Genomic DNA, 16,929 nt, shown 5'->3' with positions numbered 1-16,929 from the left:
CCCTCCCTCCCCTCACGGAGCCACGCGCACAGAGATCCATTCATCATTACAGCCGGGCTCCACCGGCTGCAAAGTGTCATGTCAGCGTAGCGTCACGGCGTATTCATTTGGGCTCCACTGACTGCGTACGGAAGCGACACGTAGAGAAGCCAGCGGGGTTGTTTACCGTTTGCTGAGCCGAGAGGCTGCATGGAGGCTGCATGAAATGTTAAAGCATTTTCCACCTAAGTTATTACATATATTTGAGTTATCTACAAGTTTACTGTACTGTTTGTCGTCTACTCGCTTTCAAATGTCTGCCACGGACATTTACACAATGTCACAGATAAACATGGCTAAATGCATGAAAAAAAAATCATCACATATCACCTCTGATAATGGTTTATTCATTTAAAAACACATTGTGCTCGTTTAGCACACTATTTCATGTAGTTTTTATCAGCTGTTTTTTTTTAAACTTGGGCCATTCAATGTGGCCACGTGAGCTCAATAAAGTTGTCTGAATCTAAATATGAATCAATAAATAATATTTTAGGGTAGCCTACATGTCCCTAGCTTTTTTTCTTTTTTTCATTTGAAAAAAGTTGAACACAGGGCTCCAAAGGCTCCAAGTTAGACAGCAAACAAGTGAACTAGCGACAGTAGCTACAGTATTGGGGTCATCCCTATGTTTCCCGGGTTCTATGTTCCCCACTTAACCCTGCAAAAAAAGCTTCTATGTTCCCCACTTACACAAAAAGGGTTCTATGTTTCCCGCTTGGTTGAGCGGGACACATAGAACCCGGGAAACATAGAACCTTTTTTGTGTAAGCGGGGAACATAGAACCTTTTTTGCAGGGTTAAGTGGGGAACATAGAACCCGGGAAACATAGATACGCTCCCCTGCTCACGTGGATGGACCCACACTACCAGTAGACTACCTTGCTGCTCACGTCTTCCAAGTTCAACAGATTGTCTGTCAAGATAAATATTTTATCTGAGTGTGACAGATGTCGACTGGCTTGATGTGTGATTTATGTCTGGGTCTGGCTACATAGCCTATTGTATAAATACATGGTGGTGATAGTTATAATATCAAGCTAGCAATGCTTATGCTAACTGTCTAGGTTAGTGCATAGCCAGTGTTTAGCAAAGCTAGCGATCAATGCTAACATGCTAATAACGCTAGCATGCTGTCTAGGTTAGTGCATAGCCAGTGTTTCTGTTTCAAAATACTCTGCTATATCAAATTGTGAGAAAACAAGCGTAAATCTGCAATAGCTGCGACCAAATTTGCTACTATCACGCCATTAATGGATGAATCATGGTTGTTCTTTCTGGCATAGTTACTTGTGGTTTCTAATTGCAGCATGTAAATTTTGAGCATTTTTGGTCAAGGACTTCTTTAGTTATTCACAACAAGATTTGAATCGGTTAGTATAGCGCCACCTATGGATGAATCGTGGGCATTCTTTCTGGTATAGTTACTCATGGTATCTAGTTGCAGTATGCAAATTTTGAGCATTTTTGGTCAAGGACTTTTTGAGTTATTCACGAAAAGCTTTGTGGACCAACTAACTGACCGACCGACAGAGTGACCTATAGAGCTGCTGGTCGCTGCTTAAAGGAAAAAGAAAAAAAAGTATTTTCTGTATTTGAAAATACAAAATACATGTATTTTATTTTGATACATTTTCTGGCACCAGTATTTTGTATTTTATTTTGATACATTTATTTAAGGGGTATTTTGTATTTTGTATCAAAATACATTTTGATGTATTTTTGCCCATCTCTGGGCGCAGGGACCCAAAATGTCCAATGCCTGACCTTCACCTGCAAAATGTCACCAACAGTAACATGTAGCAACCAGGAAGAAAATCAAAATCACCACAAAGAAATGCAAATAAAGTGCAAAGAAACACAAAGTAACTACAAAATTGGCAAAACAACCACAAAAGGACACAAATTAATGACGTACAAACGTACCATGAAGAAAAACAAACCACAGTATGATGTATAATGATTATAAAAAGATGCAAAATTAAAATAAACTCTGTGGTGTCAGAGCAGCCAGTTAAGAGCTTGGGACAGTGGTACAATGAAAGCCTTACAGACTCAGACCAGTGCAACCAGTTGAGGGAGGAAACCATCAAAGGTCTTACCACCATAGGTAAGACCTCACTTCCTGGTAAGCTGAAACTCTGGTGTCTGCAGTTTGGACTGCTCCCTCGTCTGATGTGGCCCCTAACAGTCTATGAGGTCCCGATCACCAAAGTCAAGAAACTGGAGAGGACAGTCACCTCCTACATAAAGAAGTGGCTCGGACTTCCACGTTGGCTCAGTAGTATCGGCTGGTATGGACGTGGTGCCCTGGAACTGCCTGTCTCCAGCCTCACTGAAGAATACAAGTGCACCAAAGTGAGGCTGGCCATGACTCTGACTGAGTCTCATGATGCAGCAATACAAGCAGCCGCCCCCAGACTGGCAACTGGGAGGAAATGGACTCCATCAGAGGCTGTACAGCAAGCAAAATCAGCCCTCAGGCATGCAGATATAGTGGGACACGTCCAACAAGGAAGAGCAGGGTTTGGATTTGGTCCAAGTCGACTAACGTGGCGCAAGGCTCCAGCCGCCGTGAAAAGGAAACTAATGGTAGAGGAGGTTTGGCGCCAAGAGGAGGCAGATAGATGCACAAAGGCAGTCTCACAGTCCAAACAGGGACAGTGGACCAGAGGGATCTGTGGGAAATGGAAGGAAGCAGAATCAGCTTCATCATCAGAGCTACCTACGATGTTCTTCCTACTCCCAAAAACCTTCACCAGTGGCTTGGAGAAGATCCCACATGTGCGCTCTGCCAATCTCCTGCAACGCTGAGGCACATCCTTACTGGTTGTAAAACCAGCCTGTCCCAAGGACGCTACACCTGGAGGCACAACCAGGCCTTGCGACAGCTGGCGATCATCCTGGAAGGAAGGAGAACCACCACCAATGCCCTCCCTCCTCCCATGCAGGGACTCCCAAGCACTACCCCTTTTGTGAGAGCAGGCGAACGTCCAGCCAAAACATCGGCAAGAGCAAACACGACCCTCCTTGACCCGGCCCGTGACTGGAAGATGCAGCTTGACCTTGACCACAGGCTGGTCTTTCCAACAGAGATAGTAACAACTAATCTCAGACCAGACCTTATCCTGTGGTCAGCTTCTCAGAAGCTCCTCTACATCCTGGAACTAACGGTACCATGGGAAGCTGCTATTGAAGAGGCATACAAGCGGAAAAGCCAGAAGTACGCTGAAATAGCAGCCCAGGCAGAACAACGCAATTGGCGTACCAAAGTGTTTCCGGTAGAAGTTGGGTGCAGAGGGTTTGTTGCTAAGACCACAACAAGTCTTCTTAAGAAAATGGGGGTGAAAGGACAGGCCTTCCGCCAAGCAGTAAAGTCAATCTCAGAGGCTGCCGAGCGAGGCAGCAACTGGCTGTGGATAAAGAGGAAGGACCCCAGTTGGCCTGCGAGATGACCGTCGAGGGGTAAAAACAGAGGGGGGCACATGTGGGACACCAGGTGTCGCCGTTGAGCCCTCTGGAGGTGTTGTGGGCCTAAGTCAACAAAACACCAAGGATGGAGGGTGCCCACCTGATGAAGTATTTACCCCTCGCCCACTCAAGATACCACGCAGGAAGCTGAGCTGATTATTCAAGGGATTGTAACATCAAGTCCTACAAGCTTTACTGTGTGTCTTGCTGCTATGTAGGAGAGGTGCGTTTGCGTTTCTTTTCTCTTTTTAATTTTCCACTGAGATCGTAGTATGCCCACTACTATTTCTGCTCATGCCAATTACTAAAATGTCACACACACACACACACACACACACGCACACAGAAATATTAAAGTAAAACACATTCATAATAACATGGAGAAATTCAGTGTAAAACAAGACCTACCAATAAAGTTGTTACCCTAACTCAGGAAAAAAAAACAGATAGAAAACACAGCTGGCGTCAGTGGTACAAACATCACCATCTGAATACTGAATAATAAAGCCGCTTGCATGAAACTAAACACAAATTTGTGTGTGTGATGGGTTTCTGTGTTAAAGTAACACAAAGCAGCCACAGGATGGTGCTGTTTCCCAGGTAATCTACACTCCTGGATTTTCTTCAGCTCCCTGTATAAATATAAACGTCTCATTCTAAGGTAACAAAGACACATTGATTTTTATTTTCATATGATTATACACTAAAGAAAACATACTCGTATTCTATTGCTGCCAACTTTTCCCTCTAAACCCTACACACAAGACCTATTAGTTTGTGAAAGACCTCTTCTTTTAGCATGACAAGGCAAGTTTCGGTGGCTGGAAAATGCTGGACTGACAGACAGCACGGAGGCACTAATCATCGCAGCACAAGGGCCATAGAGGCCAGGGTCTACCACAGCAGATCAGACCCAAGGTGCAGGCTGTGCAAAGATGCCCCTGAGACGGTCCAGCACACAGTGGCAGGGTGTAAGATGCAGGCAGGATCAGTGCACATGGAGAGGCACAACCAAGTGGCTGGGATAGTGTACAGGAACATCTGCACCCAGTATGGATTTGAAGTACCCAAATCCCAATGGGACACACCACACACCAACAGGGCTAAGATCCTGTGGGACTGCAGCTTCCAGACTGACAAACAGCTGCTGGCTAACCAACCAGACATTGTGGTGGTTGACAAACACCAGAAGAGGGCAGTGGTGGTAGATGTGGCGATACCAACCAACAGCTACATCAGAAAGAAGGAAAACAAAAAGGTGGAGAAGTATCATGGGTTGAAAGAACAGCTGGAACAGATGTGGAAGGTTAAAGTTGACGTGGTCCCCGTGGTAGTAGGAGCACTCAGGGCAGTGACCCCCAAACTGGGAGAGTGGCTCCGGCAGATTTCAGGAACATCTGACGCCCCAGTCCAGAAGTGTGCAGTCCTAGGAACAGCTAAGATACTGCGCAGAACCCTGACACTCCCAGGCCTCTGGTAGAGGACCCAAGATGAGGATGATGCAGACACCACCCTGAGAGAGTGAGAGGGTGATTTTTTATTATTATTTTTTTTTATATACACATATGACCCTCCTCGGTTAGATATCAACCATCTGACCATCTGACCGAGGGGCACAACATAATGAAGAAACAATAAAAAAAGAGCGATCAATGCACAGAAGCATAAGGGAGCGATCACACCGAGATGAACTCTAGAAACGCGACGCCAGTAAAACCATTGTTTTCCTATGATACGGCGCGTCTGACAGGCATTCAAGCGTCTTTTTAGACGGGTGTTTTTCCGGCATCTTTTTAGACACGCGTAGATGCTGAAAAGTTCCAACAACGTTTTGATAACAATCGCCGTGCACATGGATCCGCAAAAATGACCAAAACGCTGCAGTATACATGCCAGGCCAGTAGTTGGCGGTGTGATGCTTACACTTCCTTCTACAGAGCACCGATGTATAAACAAACAACATGGCAACTGCACAAACGTTTGTCTGGACGGACGACAAGGTGGAGTTGCTACAGTAAATCTACACTGATGGGGAAGCGTTGATGAATTCAACAGGGTGAGCAGCACAAGCAGAGCTCGGGAGTCTGCCATTGTTGTTGTGAGGGTCGACTTTCTCGCGCATGCCTAGTGACTGGAACCGTAATGCGCATGTGCGAAAAGTCTCCGTTTTCAGAGGAACGGCATATTACAAGTTTACATGACAATGGAGACACTGCCGTTTCCAAAAGATTGCACTCTGGAACCTGTTTTCAAAACGTTGCATTTTCAGGCACCCAAAACGCTGCTGTCGTGTAAACGGTCGGCCAAAACGTAACTAAAGTTTACCGTTTTCAGTTGAAATCGTTGTCGTATAAACGGGACCTAAAGGTGAAGGCTTTGGAGGCCCCTGACACTTTGGGCCCCCGTTCAGTAATCCATCAGGGCATACTTGTAAAAGAGAGCTTGCTCTCAACGGCCTTCCCTGTTTAAATAAAGGTTATATTAATAAACACTAAAGATAAGAATAATGGTAATAAAACACAGGTTTTATTTCTTTTAACTAGCTTTCATGAGAACTCCCATGTTTCGTCTGATCCACGTGAGTGTTCATAACTTGTTCTTGGACACATACTGCAATTAAATGTTTTTCCTGCATCATAAGGCTTCATTTTTTTCTCTTTTTAGATATTCTTCTTGTGTCAGGATGGTCGTGTGCAGGTTACTTTAAAACTGACACATCTCTCAGAAGAGTGCAAACTACTTTCACAATTTTATAACCCCATATTATTATATGCACAATATTTGTTCACCAAATTAAAAGTGTGAGGCTGGCTCTCTCTGCACACCCCACACAAAGTAAAAACACTAGATTACATTACATCTGTGTACTCTCTTAGATCATTACGGATATTAAAAGGTGGACCTATAATCAGTGTCTCTTACATTTTACATCATACTGCACCATAAAGGATTTCGATCCTGTGTCACAGACTGGACCTGGATTTTATCATGTTATTGTGTGTAACCAGTGAACCAGGAGTCCCTCAAGAAAGTCTTGCACCTGTCCAGAATCTGAGCTGCACCCTGCAGCACTGGAAACATCTCACGTTTAGACAGAAGGACAGCCAATGTCAGAGCTCCTCCGAATGTGAGCAGCCAGGGAGAAAAGAGGACAGACGGCCTGCTCTCTGGTTCTGGTACCACTCTGGTCCTGAACGGCTGGGCCACCCGCTCCCACTGACTAAGGATAGCCTGACGGGCTCCGGCCCATTGTCCAGGCCCAGTGAGACGATACTGATACGGAGTGCAGGGGCCACAGAAGACCTTCGTCCAGAGCACAGGATCAGTCAGTAGTAGTCTCAGGAAGTTTGGTCGAACCCCGATCTGTGATTGGAAGGTTATCGTGATGGTTGTGTCTGACATATACAATACAAATGGTAACACAACTTAATGGAGCTGAACTGAACTGACCTTCTCAGCCATGAAATCCAGGTAAGGGATGTAATCGACCTGGAGAGCCGCCTGTCGCGGGCAGTGGAAGCTGAGAAAGACAGAGTAGATTCAACACAATATATTTTAACTGATATTTTCTTTCCACAGACAGAACGTAAATGATATGCCTGTACCACTGAAAGACACCAGTGTGAAGACACTTACATTTTCATGTATCTCATCCTCTCAGAGTCAATGACTTCCAGCATTTTCTCTTTAGGTGGAAGACGGCTCAAACCTTCAAGATAAAACACACCAGCTGAAATATTTTGCCTCTCAGGCCTGAGTGTTTGTGTGTGTACATTTAAAGCTCACAACTGTTTACCAGTAAAGACTTTAACAGCCCACCGCGCCTGCAGTTCCACAGTGGGCATGATTGGTCCTTTTGTCTGAATAAGACCCATGACAGCCAGCGTGGGTTGGGAAAGAGAAGGAGGAAACAGTCTCCTAAAATAAAATAAAATAAAATAAAAACAACAACCGTAATGTCGTCCTTTAAGATTGTAATACATTACAATAATACATGACAGTCCTACAATCTTACTATATAATGACTGTGTGTCTGTGAAATTTGGCACAGTGGTAGAGGGTCATGGGAGGATGCCAATGAAGCAATATTACATCATTTGGCCAAAGGGGGGCGTTATAGCAACTGATTGAAATGTCAAACTTTGAATGGGCATATCTCATGCCCCGTATGTCGTAGAGACATGAAACTTTGCACAGAGATGCCTCTCCTCATGAGGAACACATTTGCCTCAAGAACCCATAACTTCCACTTATATATAGATTTTCCGCCATTTTGAATTTTTTGAAAAACACTTCAAATGGATCTCTTCCTAGGAAGTTTGAGCGATCTGCATGAAACTGGATGAACATAATCTAGGGACCAATATCTAAACTTCCCTCTTGGCAAAAGTTGGAAAACTTACTAAAACTGAGCTTCTATAAGGCAATGAATATTGCGGAGGGCGTGGCTCATCACATAAAGGTGTATAACATCTCAAGGGTTTCACCCATCACCACGCAACTTTGTAGGCATATGACCACACATAATCTGAGGGGACCCCTCCATTATTGACCCCATCAAACAAAATGGGGGCGCTAGAGAGCTCATTTCTTATCTAGGCCTAACCGCCATATGGATTTTTACTAAACTTGGTAGATATGTAGATCAGGATGCCTCAAGGTGACTGGAGAAATTTAACTCTAATTGGCAACTGGGTGGCGCTATAACAACAGAAAAATGCTTCAAAATGGCTAAAATGCGACCGATCGCTGTGGCTCCCCCTGTGGACCAATGTTGGTGTTTTCTAATGTTTGGTATGACTAAGTCATGGTATGGTATGCTGTACATAATCACGGAAAGTGTCAGTGTGTCATTCTGTCAGTCAGTCATTCTGTCTACCAATGGCTATGGACTAGTAATTATCTAAAAATACATGATGTGGGAAAATGCATACAAGCTTGATTTATTTTTCCTATAGGTTGCCTGTTGCCTTCTGGAGAACCAGACTTTTTGTGTCAGACTTATCACTATATGCTTGTTCAATAAGTAATTTTTATTAGTTATCATACAAGTAAATGTCAAGCACTGAGTAAATACATATATTTGTAAAAGTATTTTTAAACATGCATACTAACAAAAGCATTAAAAGGTCTGGTGTGTAGGATTTAGAGGTTTCTGTTGTCAGAAATGGTATATAATATTAATTTCTATGTTTTCATTAGTTTATAAACACCTAAAAATAACAACAATTGTTTTTCATTACCTTATAATCAGCTGTTTATATCTACATACAAAGCAGGTCCTCTTCCACAGAGTCCGCCATGTTGATCCACAGTAGCACAGAAAGAACAAACCAAACACTGGCTCAAGCTATGGCCACTCACACCTTCATGTCGTCCAGCACAGTTCTCGTACATACAATCTGCTACCTCAGTAATATCTGCCACTAAATCCTACACACTGGACCTTTAAAGGAACAGCTTGACATGTGGGGAAATACGCCAGTTTACTTTTCTGACAATAGTTAGATGGGATGATAGGAAGCTGGAGCCAGCAGCCGGTCATCTTAGCTTACCATAAAGTTTGGAATCGGGAAACACCTATCCTGGCTCTCATCCTACCAGCACCTCTAAACCTGAGTTATATGCTCGACTATGTCTACTCTATCTCCATATCTGACTCATGAGTTGAAGGTCCAGTGTGTAGGATTTAGGGTGATATTTTTAGGACGAAATGGAATATAATTAAATAAGTACATTCGCACTTTTGCGCCATCCACCATATACCTACTTGTACAATCTGAACTCTCCCTGAGGCCCCTTAATTAAAGCGGCTGGCAGGAATGGGAAGCCTCCATTATAACCTGTACAGAAGACCACAGCGTCAATGTTCTCCTCCACGGTGCCATCTTCAAATACAACTCCAGAGTCCTTGAATCCTTTCAGATTGGGTTTCATTATTAGCGCCCCCTGAAGGATTCGACCAGGAAGGTCATCATTGATCAAAATCTTTTTCTCCAAAACTCTGTGAAAGACAGGAAATGTTGGGAGTCAAGCAAACATATCATGCTACGAACAGTATGTCACATTACACCACCATGCTCACACTGGGATGACGAGGCATAGAGGTATGGATGCCATCTAGGTCAAAATGTGTCACCTGTATCTCGGCTTCAGGCCGTACAGTTTATGGTCATATCTGTAGTTCAGTTCTCTCTCTGTTGACCAGCTGAGCAGAGACTTGGGAAGGAGCCATGTGAAGAAGTTGTTGAGCCTGGTGATATGTATCATGTCTAGGGGAAGACCATTATTGGACATTCTGCTGATCACCCAGGCCCCCTGACGTGTGCTGAGGAATGTCTGCCAAAGAGAGTAAAAGGCCTGGTTGTGAATACATTTATTCTTTTGGTGGAACAATGTGCGGTGCAATGCAAGAGCAGGACAGAACATATTGCTGCTTCTCTACCAAACAATGACGAGGCTTTTCTAATCTCCTCTGTCTCACCTTCTCTGCAGATCTGCTAATCTCCACTGCAAGATCTCCTCCAGAATTGCCAATGCCAACCACTACCACCCTCTTTCCTCTGCAGGCATCTGCATCTTTATATTCCCAGCTGTGAAAACACCTGCCAGAAAATGTCTCATGTCCTGGAGATACAGATGGTGCACAGATCAAAGGAAAATATTAATATATTTCTTGCAAGAATGTGCAGATATGTGGAAAATCAACTCACTTCAGTCCTCCATCAAATTCAAAACATTTCAGTTTGACGGAGGAGTGAAATGTTTAAAAGTGTTTTCTATTTGTTTACCAACCTGTAAATTCTGACAGGGGTAGGTTTGGATGGGTGTAGTGGCCTGCACACACCAGAACTGCATCAAAGACGTGTCTCTCCTCCTCTCCATCTCTGTTAATGGTCAATATGTCCCACTGACCGGACTGAGAGAAATCCGGCCTTTGTGTGACACTCTTTACCTTTGTCTAAGACATGCACATCCACACACACACATACACACATGCATTAATTACTCTGACTTTGCTGTAGAAACTTTTATAAAGACAGTGATGCTCCGGGCATGATGAAAAAGGAATCACCTGGAAATGAATATGTCTGAGCAGGTCAAAGTGGTCAGCATAGAGCCTGAAGTACCGCAGCAGCTGCGAGTTGTGCATGTAGTTTGGGTAGTCCGCAGGCATGGGGAAATCGCTGAAACACATCATCTCTTTGGAGGTGTTGACCACCAAGGAGCGATAGATGCTGGCTCGCTCTGGCTCAAGTGCCTCCTGTGGACACAGAGGGAAACAAGACATACTGTAGAGCTGATACGGACATTTTACTGTTCCAGTAGTGCTGATAATCATTGTTATGCACAAGCTAAACTCTGTCATACGTCATAAATGTGCGACTTGCTTTCGATGAGGTGGAAAACTCAATAGCTATACAGTATCCAGAGGTAAATCCTGAACTGGTGACAAGATGAATAAATAAATGGTGCCTCCACTCACCTTATAATTCCACAGGCCGCCAATGTCATCACTGCTTTCAAAGCAGACAGGCTCCAGGCCCTCATCGACACAGGTCTTGATACAGACCAGACCAGAAGCGCCGGCTCCAACCACCGCCACACGTCGAACCATTGCTGAAACAGTTGACATAGTTTACATAACACAAGGTAAATAAACCAGCTCTGACTGAATCCGAACAGATAAATAAACATACAATAGAATGAAATGACCATGACACATTTGCACACCAAAGAATACTCATTAATTAGTAAAGTTTGGCAGTTTTTTAAGCCACATATTATTTTGTTGTACAATATGATTTGGAAGTGCATTCCATTCTTGCATTGCTTGGTATATTACTGTACGTTGGACTGATGTGGGTTTGGATTTTGGTAAAGTGAAAACCACCTTTAACAGCATGCCTTTTAAATAACTGCACTCTAGCGTTGTCTGTGTTGTGCTGATATAAAGAGGCTCAGGCTGTAGACATCTTCCTGACAACTCTGACAGCAGGAGGTAAAAACAAAATCCTCTGTCAATTATAACCACATAAACTTGAGCCCCTCTCTCATGGAGCACAACAGTGAAACGGGAGAGGCAAGATGGGAGACACTCCTTTATCGGTGGGGTACCCCCAAAGGTGAACGCAGGAGTACAGAAACTGGGTATCAGACGTTCAACATACTGACCACGGAGGCCTGAGCGTGTCAGGCAATAACAAGAGCAACAACACTTAATATTATAAATGTACATTTGAATTTGTTACACATGTTACTGCTGTATAACTGACCCTGTTACATCTGTACTGAAGGACAGGTTTTGTTGTTTTAAGATTCCTAATGAAAACCATCAGTGAGCACAGCAATCTGTTTTTCACTTCAAATCAAGAGATATTCATGCAGTCAAGTGGCATTTCTTATCAACCCACATGAAAGAGCTGCATGTGCCAATTTCATACGCTTGCAAAAGGAGATTCTCAAGAGTCACAAGAATCCACCCCTCTTCATGAATCACAGCTTTTTGATCAGACTTTAATATATGTTGAGAAAACATGCACAAACAGCATGCAGCAGCAAGCAAGCATTAGACGCCTTTAACAGATTAGACGTGATCCATATCTATACTTCTACACTCTGGCACAGTCAAACAGGGTTCCTTTCAGCAAATCTAGATTTTAAGGATTTAAGAACAGCAATGCCAAGTAGCTCACATCCTTCAGTGGTTTAAAACTTGTAGGAATATCATATAAAGTTAAAGTAAGTGAAGCAGATTAGATTTACAGGTAGAAAATGTGTCTGAGCATGTCAACAGAGTCATTGTGGGCAGGGGCACATGTTAGGTGCTCTCACCTTCTCCTGCAGGCTGATTTCAACTCCTGGACAGCTGTGGTCAAATGCAGTACACCCTGTAACGAATTGAGCTGTTGCTGATCAACCAGTCAGGAACACAGTGCTGCAGGGGAGGGACTTTAACCCTGTCAGCTGGAGAGGAAATGGTGACTCAGAGAGGAAGATAAATACAGGGAAAGCTAACCTTTGACATCAAACCACACTGAAGAATAAAAAGCTTAGCATAGCGTAATACATTAACCTGCTTATCTAAATGCTTCTGCATGTAAATGAGCACTTCACCCACAGAGTCACTTGTACACTCACGATGTTATCTTGAGTTTGTGAGGAACATTTTGTTTTCACTGTACCATGCAGTGGTGAGCATTTATTCTTCCTTTTCAACCATCATATTTGTATGAAAAGGTAAATCACATAAGAAGTATTCAGCGTGCAGTGATGTCTACACACCTGTGCAGGTAAACGATGGATGCTGGGTAAAACAGGCATCCAGTGGCCAGAGGACTCAAATCATGACACATCTCCACAGCTGACCAAGTCATATTTTTATTCATATCAATAGTTACCATTTTAGATGTTAATGCATTACTACATTTATTATTAAACCATACTATTAAATTATTTTTCTACCACACTACTGTAATAGTGTATTTTGGTATTCCAGCTAACTTTAAGCCCCTGTTCAATAAGTAAGTTGGTACGTTCCAATTGCTGACAGTGAGGCGACACTCAATGATTATGTTAGGTCAATCATAACCTTGTTGTGAGGCTGTTTCCAGTATTAACAAAGGAGTGATATTTTATGTACCTTTATTTTCATCAGAACATGTTGAGTATTTTGGTCAGTGAACACTCCCTGCTGCGCTGTGGTACATGCGCATAAGAAGTTGTCTCTCAGTCTGCATTTGGAGCTGAGAGAGACAGGTATGTTGACGGAGCAAATTAGCTTCTAAAAGTTGTCCTAGTGTTTAAAACACAGCATTGTAATGATATTTCGAAGAGCTATGTGAGACAGTTGTAATGCATAAAGCACAAGTCCGTACTGTAAAACGTTTTGACGTTACCTCAGAAGTTAGCGTTGCGTTGTTTTCAACTGTGTTCCTTGCAAGTGCCGCTGCTCGCATCAAGTTGCGCTTGGCAATGCAAGGCGTTATGGGAAATGTAGTTTTTCTCTGGGATTTGTATAAAATGAATGTAAAGTGTATTTTTACTTGTCTAATGTTGAGTATGTGTGTGTAAGTGCACACAAGGTCAATGTGCTTACTCTGTGATGAATTAGACATGTGAGACAGGGCATATTTATTTTTGTCATTTGTTCTACGTCGTTATTTTATGCATCCTTTACAGTATTCTGAGAGGAGAGAAGGATGTGAACTGATGCAGTCCCTGTCACATGTTGTATCATTACAGGTATGAATGGAAAAAAATATATAACCACTATACGATCATTTCAATTCACGCTTGATCATGTTGATCATGCTGTTCATTTTATTTATGTTCTATAGAAATTGTATAAATGTTTTGTTGTGCTCAGTCTGCATTTGGAGCTGAGAGAGACAGTATTCTGAGAGGAGAGAAGGATGTGAACTGATGCAGTCCCTGTCACATGTTGTATCATTACAGACTCATTCAGTAAAAGAGAGCTGTGGTGTCGTGGTGATTTTGTGGTGTGTTTCAAACGTGCTACACTACATTTTCTGAAATATAAAAAAACCCATCGGGTGACATGTTTAGCTTGTTCCACTTAGTAGAAAGCAGCAGCAAATGTGGTCATTGTAATCACTGGCAAAGGAAACTGACACTATTTACACTGCACCAAGTTGATCCAGACATTAGACACATTATTCATTTCATGTATTCATCATCTGTAACAGCTTGTCTTGTTACTGTCTTGTCACTGAGGGGCCATATTCACAAAGTTGTGATATTTTCTTTTGAATTTCCCCTTAAAGTTAAGACTGGGTGGAGGACTGTTAAGAGGCTTAAAGGGATAGTGCACCCAGAAATGAAAATTCAGCCATTATCTACTCACCCATATGCCGAGGGAGGCTCAGGTGAAGTTTTAGAGTCCTCGCATCCCTTGCAGAGATCCAAGGGGAGAGGAGGTAGCAACACAACTCCACCTAATGGAGGCTGACGGCGCCCCAGATTCAAATGTCCAAGAACACATAATTGAAACCACAAAATATCTCCATACTGCTCGTCCGTAGTGATCCAAGTGTCCTGAAGCCCCAACATAAAAAGTTGTTTGGAAAAACGTCATTTGAACTCTGTTTTTAGCCTCATTGTAGCCTGTAGCTCTGACTGCCTCTCTGGGCACCGCGCTCACGTGTGCGCGCTTGCGCGAGACCGTGAAACATGGGCACCGCGTTCATGTGTGTTCACGTGCTTTCACTGGTCTCGCACGCAAGCACTTGGATCACTACGGACGAGCAGTATGGAGATATTTTGTGGTTTCAATTATGTGTTTTTGGACGTTTGAATCTGGGGCGCCGTCAGCCTCCATTAGGTGGAGTTGTGCTGCTACCTCCTCTCCCCTTGGATCTCTGCAAGAGATGTGAGGACTCTAAAACTTCACCTGAGCCTCCCTCGGCATATGGGTGAGTAGATAATGGCTGAATTTTCATTTTTGGGTGCACTATCCCTTTAAGAGTTTCTTAGGGAGAGGAGAAAATGGAAACACAAAGAGGCAGGAGAAAAATCTGTTGCATTTTGGAGAGAAAATAAATTGCTACAGATTAGATCGTGCAGGGACAACATGTGGCGGATCTCATTTGGGATACACACACACATTTCCCACCTAATGCTACAACACCAGAAATAAAGTGATATTTGGAAAACAGGAAACAGTGCAGCAGTGATGACTTGGGTCTGTCTCAACCCTCAGTGATCACACACTTTCACAGTCAGCAGTTCATTTCATTTCCACTGGGTGTCCTCACCTTGTAGGCTCACAAAGGGGCGTGTCTGTGACAACCAATCACATCTGTTAAAAGCAAGCATCACACCTAGCTACAGGGTCAACCACGTCTCCTCACTAAGCTACAAGTTTCTGTCCCTTCCTTGCTCAGAGTTGCTCTGAGAACTTTCCTACATCACCACCAGTCTAAGACTCCTTGCTAAAAGTCAGACTATCACAGGGCTGACACATAGAGACAGACAACCATTCACACTCACATTCACACCTACGGACAATTTAGAGTCACCAATTAACCTGCATGTCTTTGGACTGTGGGAGGAAGCTGGAGCACCTGGAGGAAACCCACGCTGACACAGGGAGAACATGCAAACTCAGCACAGAAGTTTAGGCATTTAAATAAACGAAATATATAATAATATATATGTTTAATATATATCCTATTAGACATATCTAACCAGCCAAAATAAGTGAAGATACCAGTGTAGGTGGACCGTCTGTGTTCAGGGCTTTAAACCTTGCTTTGCAGGTAAAGTATTTCAGAACGCTTCATCTTATTATATAATTATATTTCAATAGGGCAGGACAAAAGATGAAAGTCACCTGAGATGTATAACATATTGCTTTATTCACACAGAAAAAAAAACACTCTTTCACATTCATGGTGACTTCAAGTTAAGTATGACGTAAACACATCTGGTTAGCTCAGCAAATTCCAACAGACAGTAAAGAAATTACAAAGGAATAAAAAAAAACAGGTTTAGCTTATCTATCTTCTGCCACTCCACATTTGTAAAATCTGTTTACATTTACTTCCAGTTTTGTGTTTCAGTGTAGGAAGTGGCGTGACTTTCATGTAGTGCAGAAGGTCAGATGGATTAATGGATGCACAAAGTGTGTGACTGACACTGGAGACTCAGGGTGCATTCTGAATCACATACTTTTTCTTTTTACTTGTAGTATGCACTGCAGCTGCCATTAAAAAGTTTGTACTGTTGCATGCAGTATGCACAACATTGGGATGTATAGTGTCTCATAACATTACGCCCTGAACTTTTATATCCGTTACCTTGGAGATAAACAAACACCACTTATCGAGTTCACCAGAGAGGCAGTTTAAACTGGAGAGCTCTGCTGTTGATACTTTGCAAAGTATGTAGTTTAACTTTAAAGTTATAACTGCACAGATTGTAGATTCTAACATATGATATTTGCAACAGTGAAATTACATCTGCATTTCTATCATTGTTATTTTCAGAGATGGGGACTCGAGTCATTGTGACTTGGACTCGAGTCGACTCGAGTCGCTGTTTTGATGACTTGTGACTTGACTTGACAAAAAATAAAAGACTTGAGACTTGACTCAGACTTGGAAGTTAAAGACTCGGGACTTGACTTAAGACACGATGACTTGAATGACTTGAGTGTTATTCAGATCATGTTTTCAGTTTGAATATAAAATTAATAAATTAATTTAAAAAATAATGTTGATTACCCGGTAGGAGCGCAGGCTGAGGCTTGTTTTTAAATTTATTTGCTAACATTAACCCCAGAAAACGTGAGCGAACATTCCGACCGGTTCATCACAAGACCGGCTGTACATTTTATGAACGAGCAACACAGGGTTAAATGAGCTAAATGGGTGATTTTGGCCGCTGCCTTGGTTA

The 16,929-nt window shown here is 42.8% G+C and overlaps 1 protein-coding gene across 3 annotated transcripts; it reads right to left on the bottom strand.

The window, feature by feature from the left end:
- Positions 1 to 6,014: 6,014 nt before the first annotated feature.
- On the bottom strand, positions 6,015 to 13,428 carry LOC117253488 (dimethylaniline monooxygenase [N-oxide-forming] 2-like). 3 transcript variants are annotated; one of them, XM_033620972.2, is made up of 12 exons: positions 13,410 to 13,428; positions 12,346 to 12,477; positions 10,997 to 11,130; positions 10,586 to 10,774; positions 10,306 to 10,471; positions 9,995 to 10,137; positions 9,650 to 9,849; positions 9,281 to 9,514; positions 7,307 to 7,428; positions 7,147 to 7,219; positions 6,961 to 7,030; positions 6,015 to 6,873 (listed from the first exon to the last, which is right to left on the bottom strand). In XM_033620972.2, the coding sequence occupies exons 3-12, from the start codon at positions 11,126 to 11,128 to the stop codon at positions 6,502 to 6,504; spliced, it is 1,701 nt and encodes a 566-aa protein (XP_033476863.2). In that variant the 5' UTR covers positions 11,129 to 11,130; positions 12,346 to 12,477; positions 13,410 to 13,428; the 3' UTR covers positions 6,015 to 6,501. The 3 variants fall into 3 exon arrangements, with proteins under 3 accessions (XP_033476863.2, XP_033476864.2, XP_078024597.1); XM_033620973.2 differs by lacking the exon at positions 13,410 to 13,428 and adding an exon at positions 12,652 to 12,670; XM_078168471.1 differs by lacking the exon at positions 13,410 to 13,428 and having other exon boundaries at positions 10,997 to 11,139.
- Between the last annotated feature and the right edge of the window lie 3,501 nt (positions 13,429 to 16,929).

The sequence above is a fragment of the Epinephelus lanceolatus genome, chromosome 6, assembly GCF_041903045.1.
Source record: "Epinephelus lanceolatus isolate andai-2023 chromosome 6, ASM4190304v1, whole genome shotgun sequence".
Lineage (NCBI taxonomy): Eukaryota > Metazoa > Chordata > Actinopteri > Perciformes > Serranidae > Epinephelus > Epinephelus lanceolatus.
Note: the sequence above shows the minus strand (reverse complement) of the source record. Positions and strands in the feature narration are given on the sequence as shown.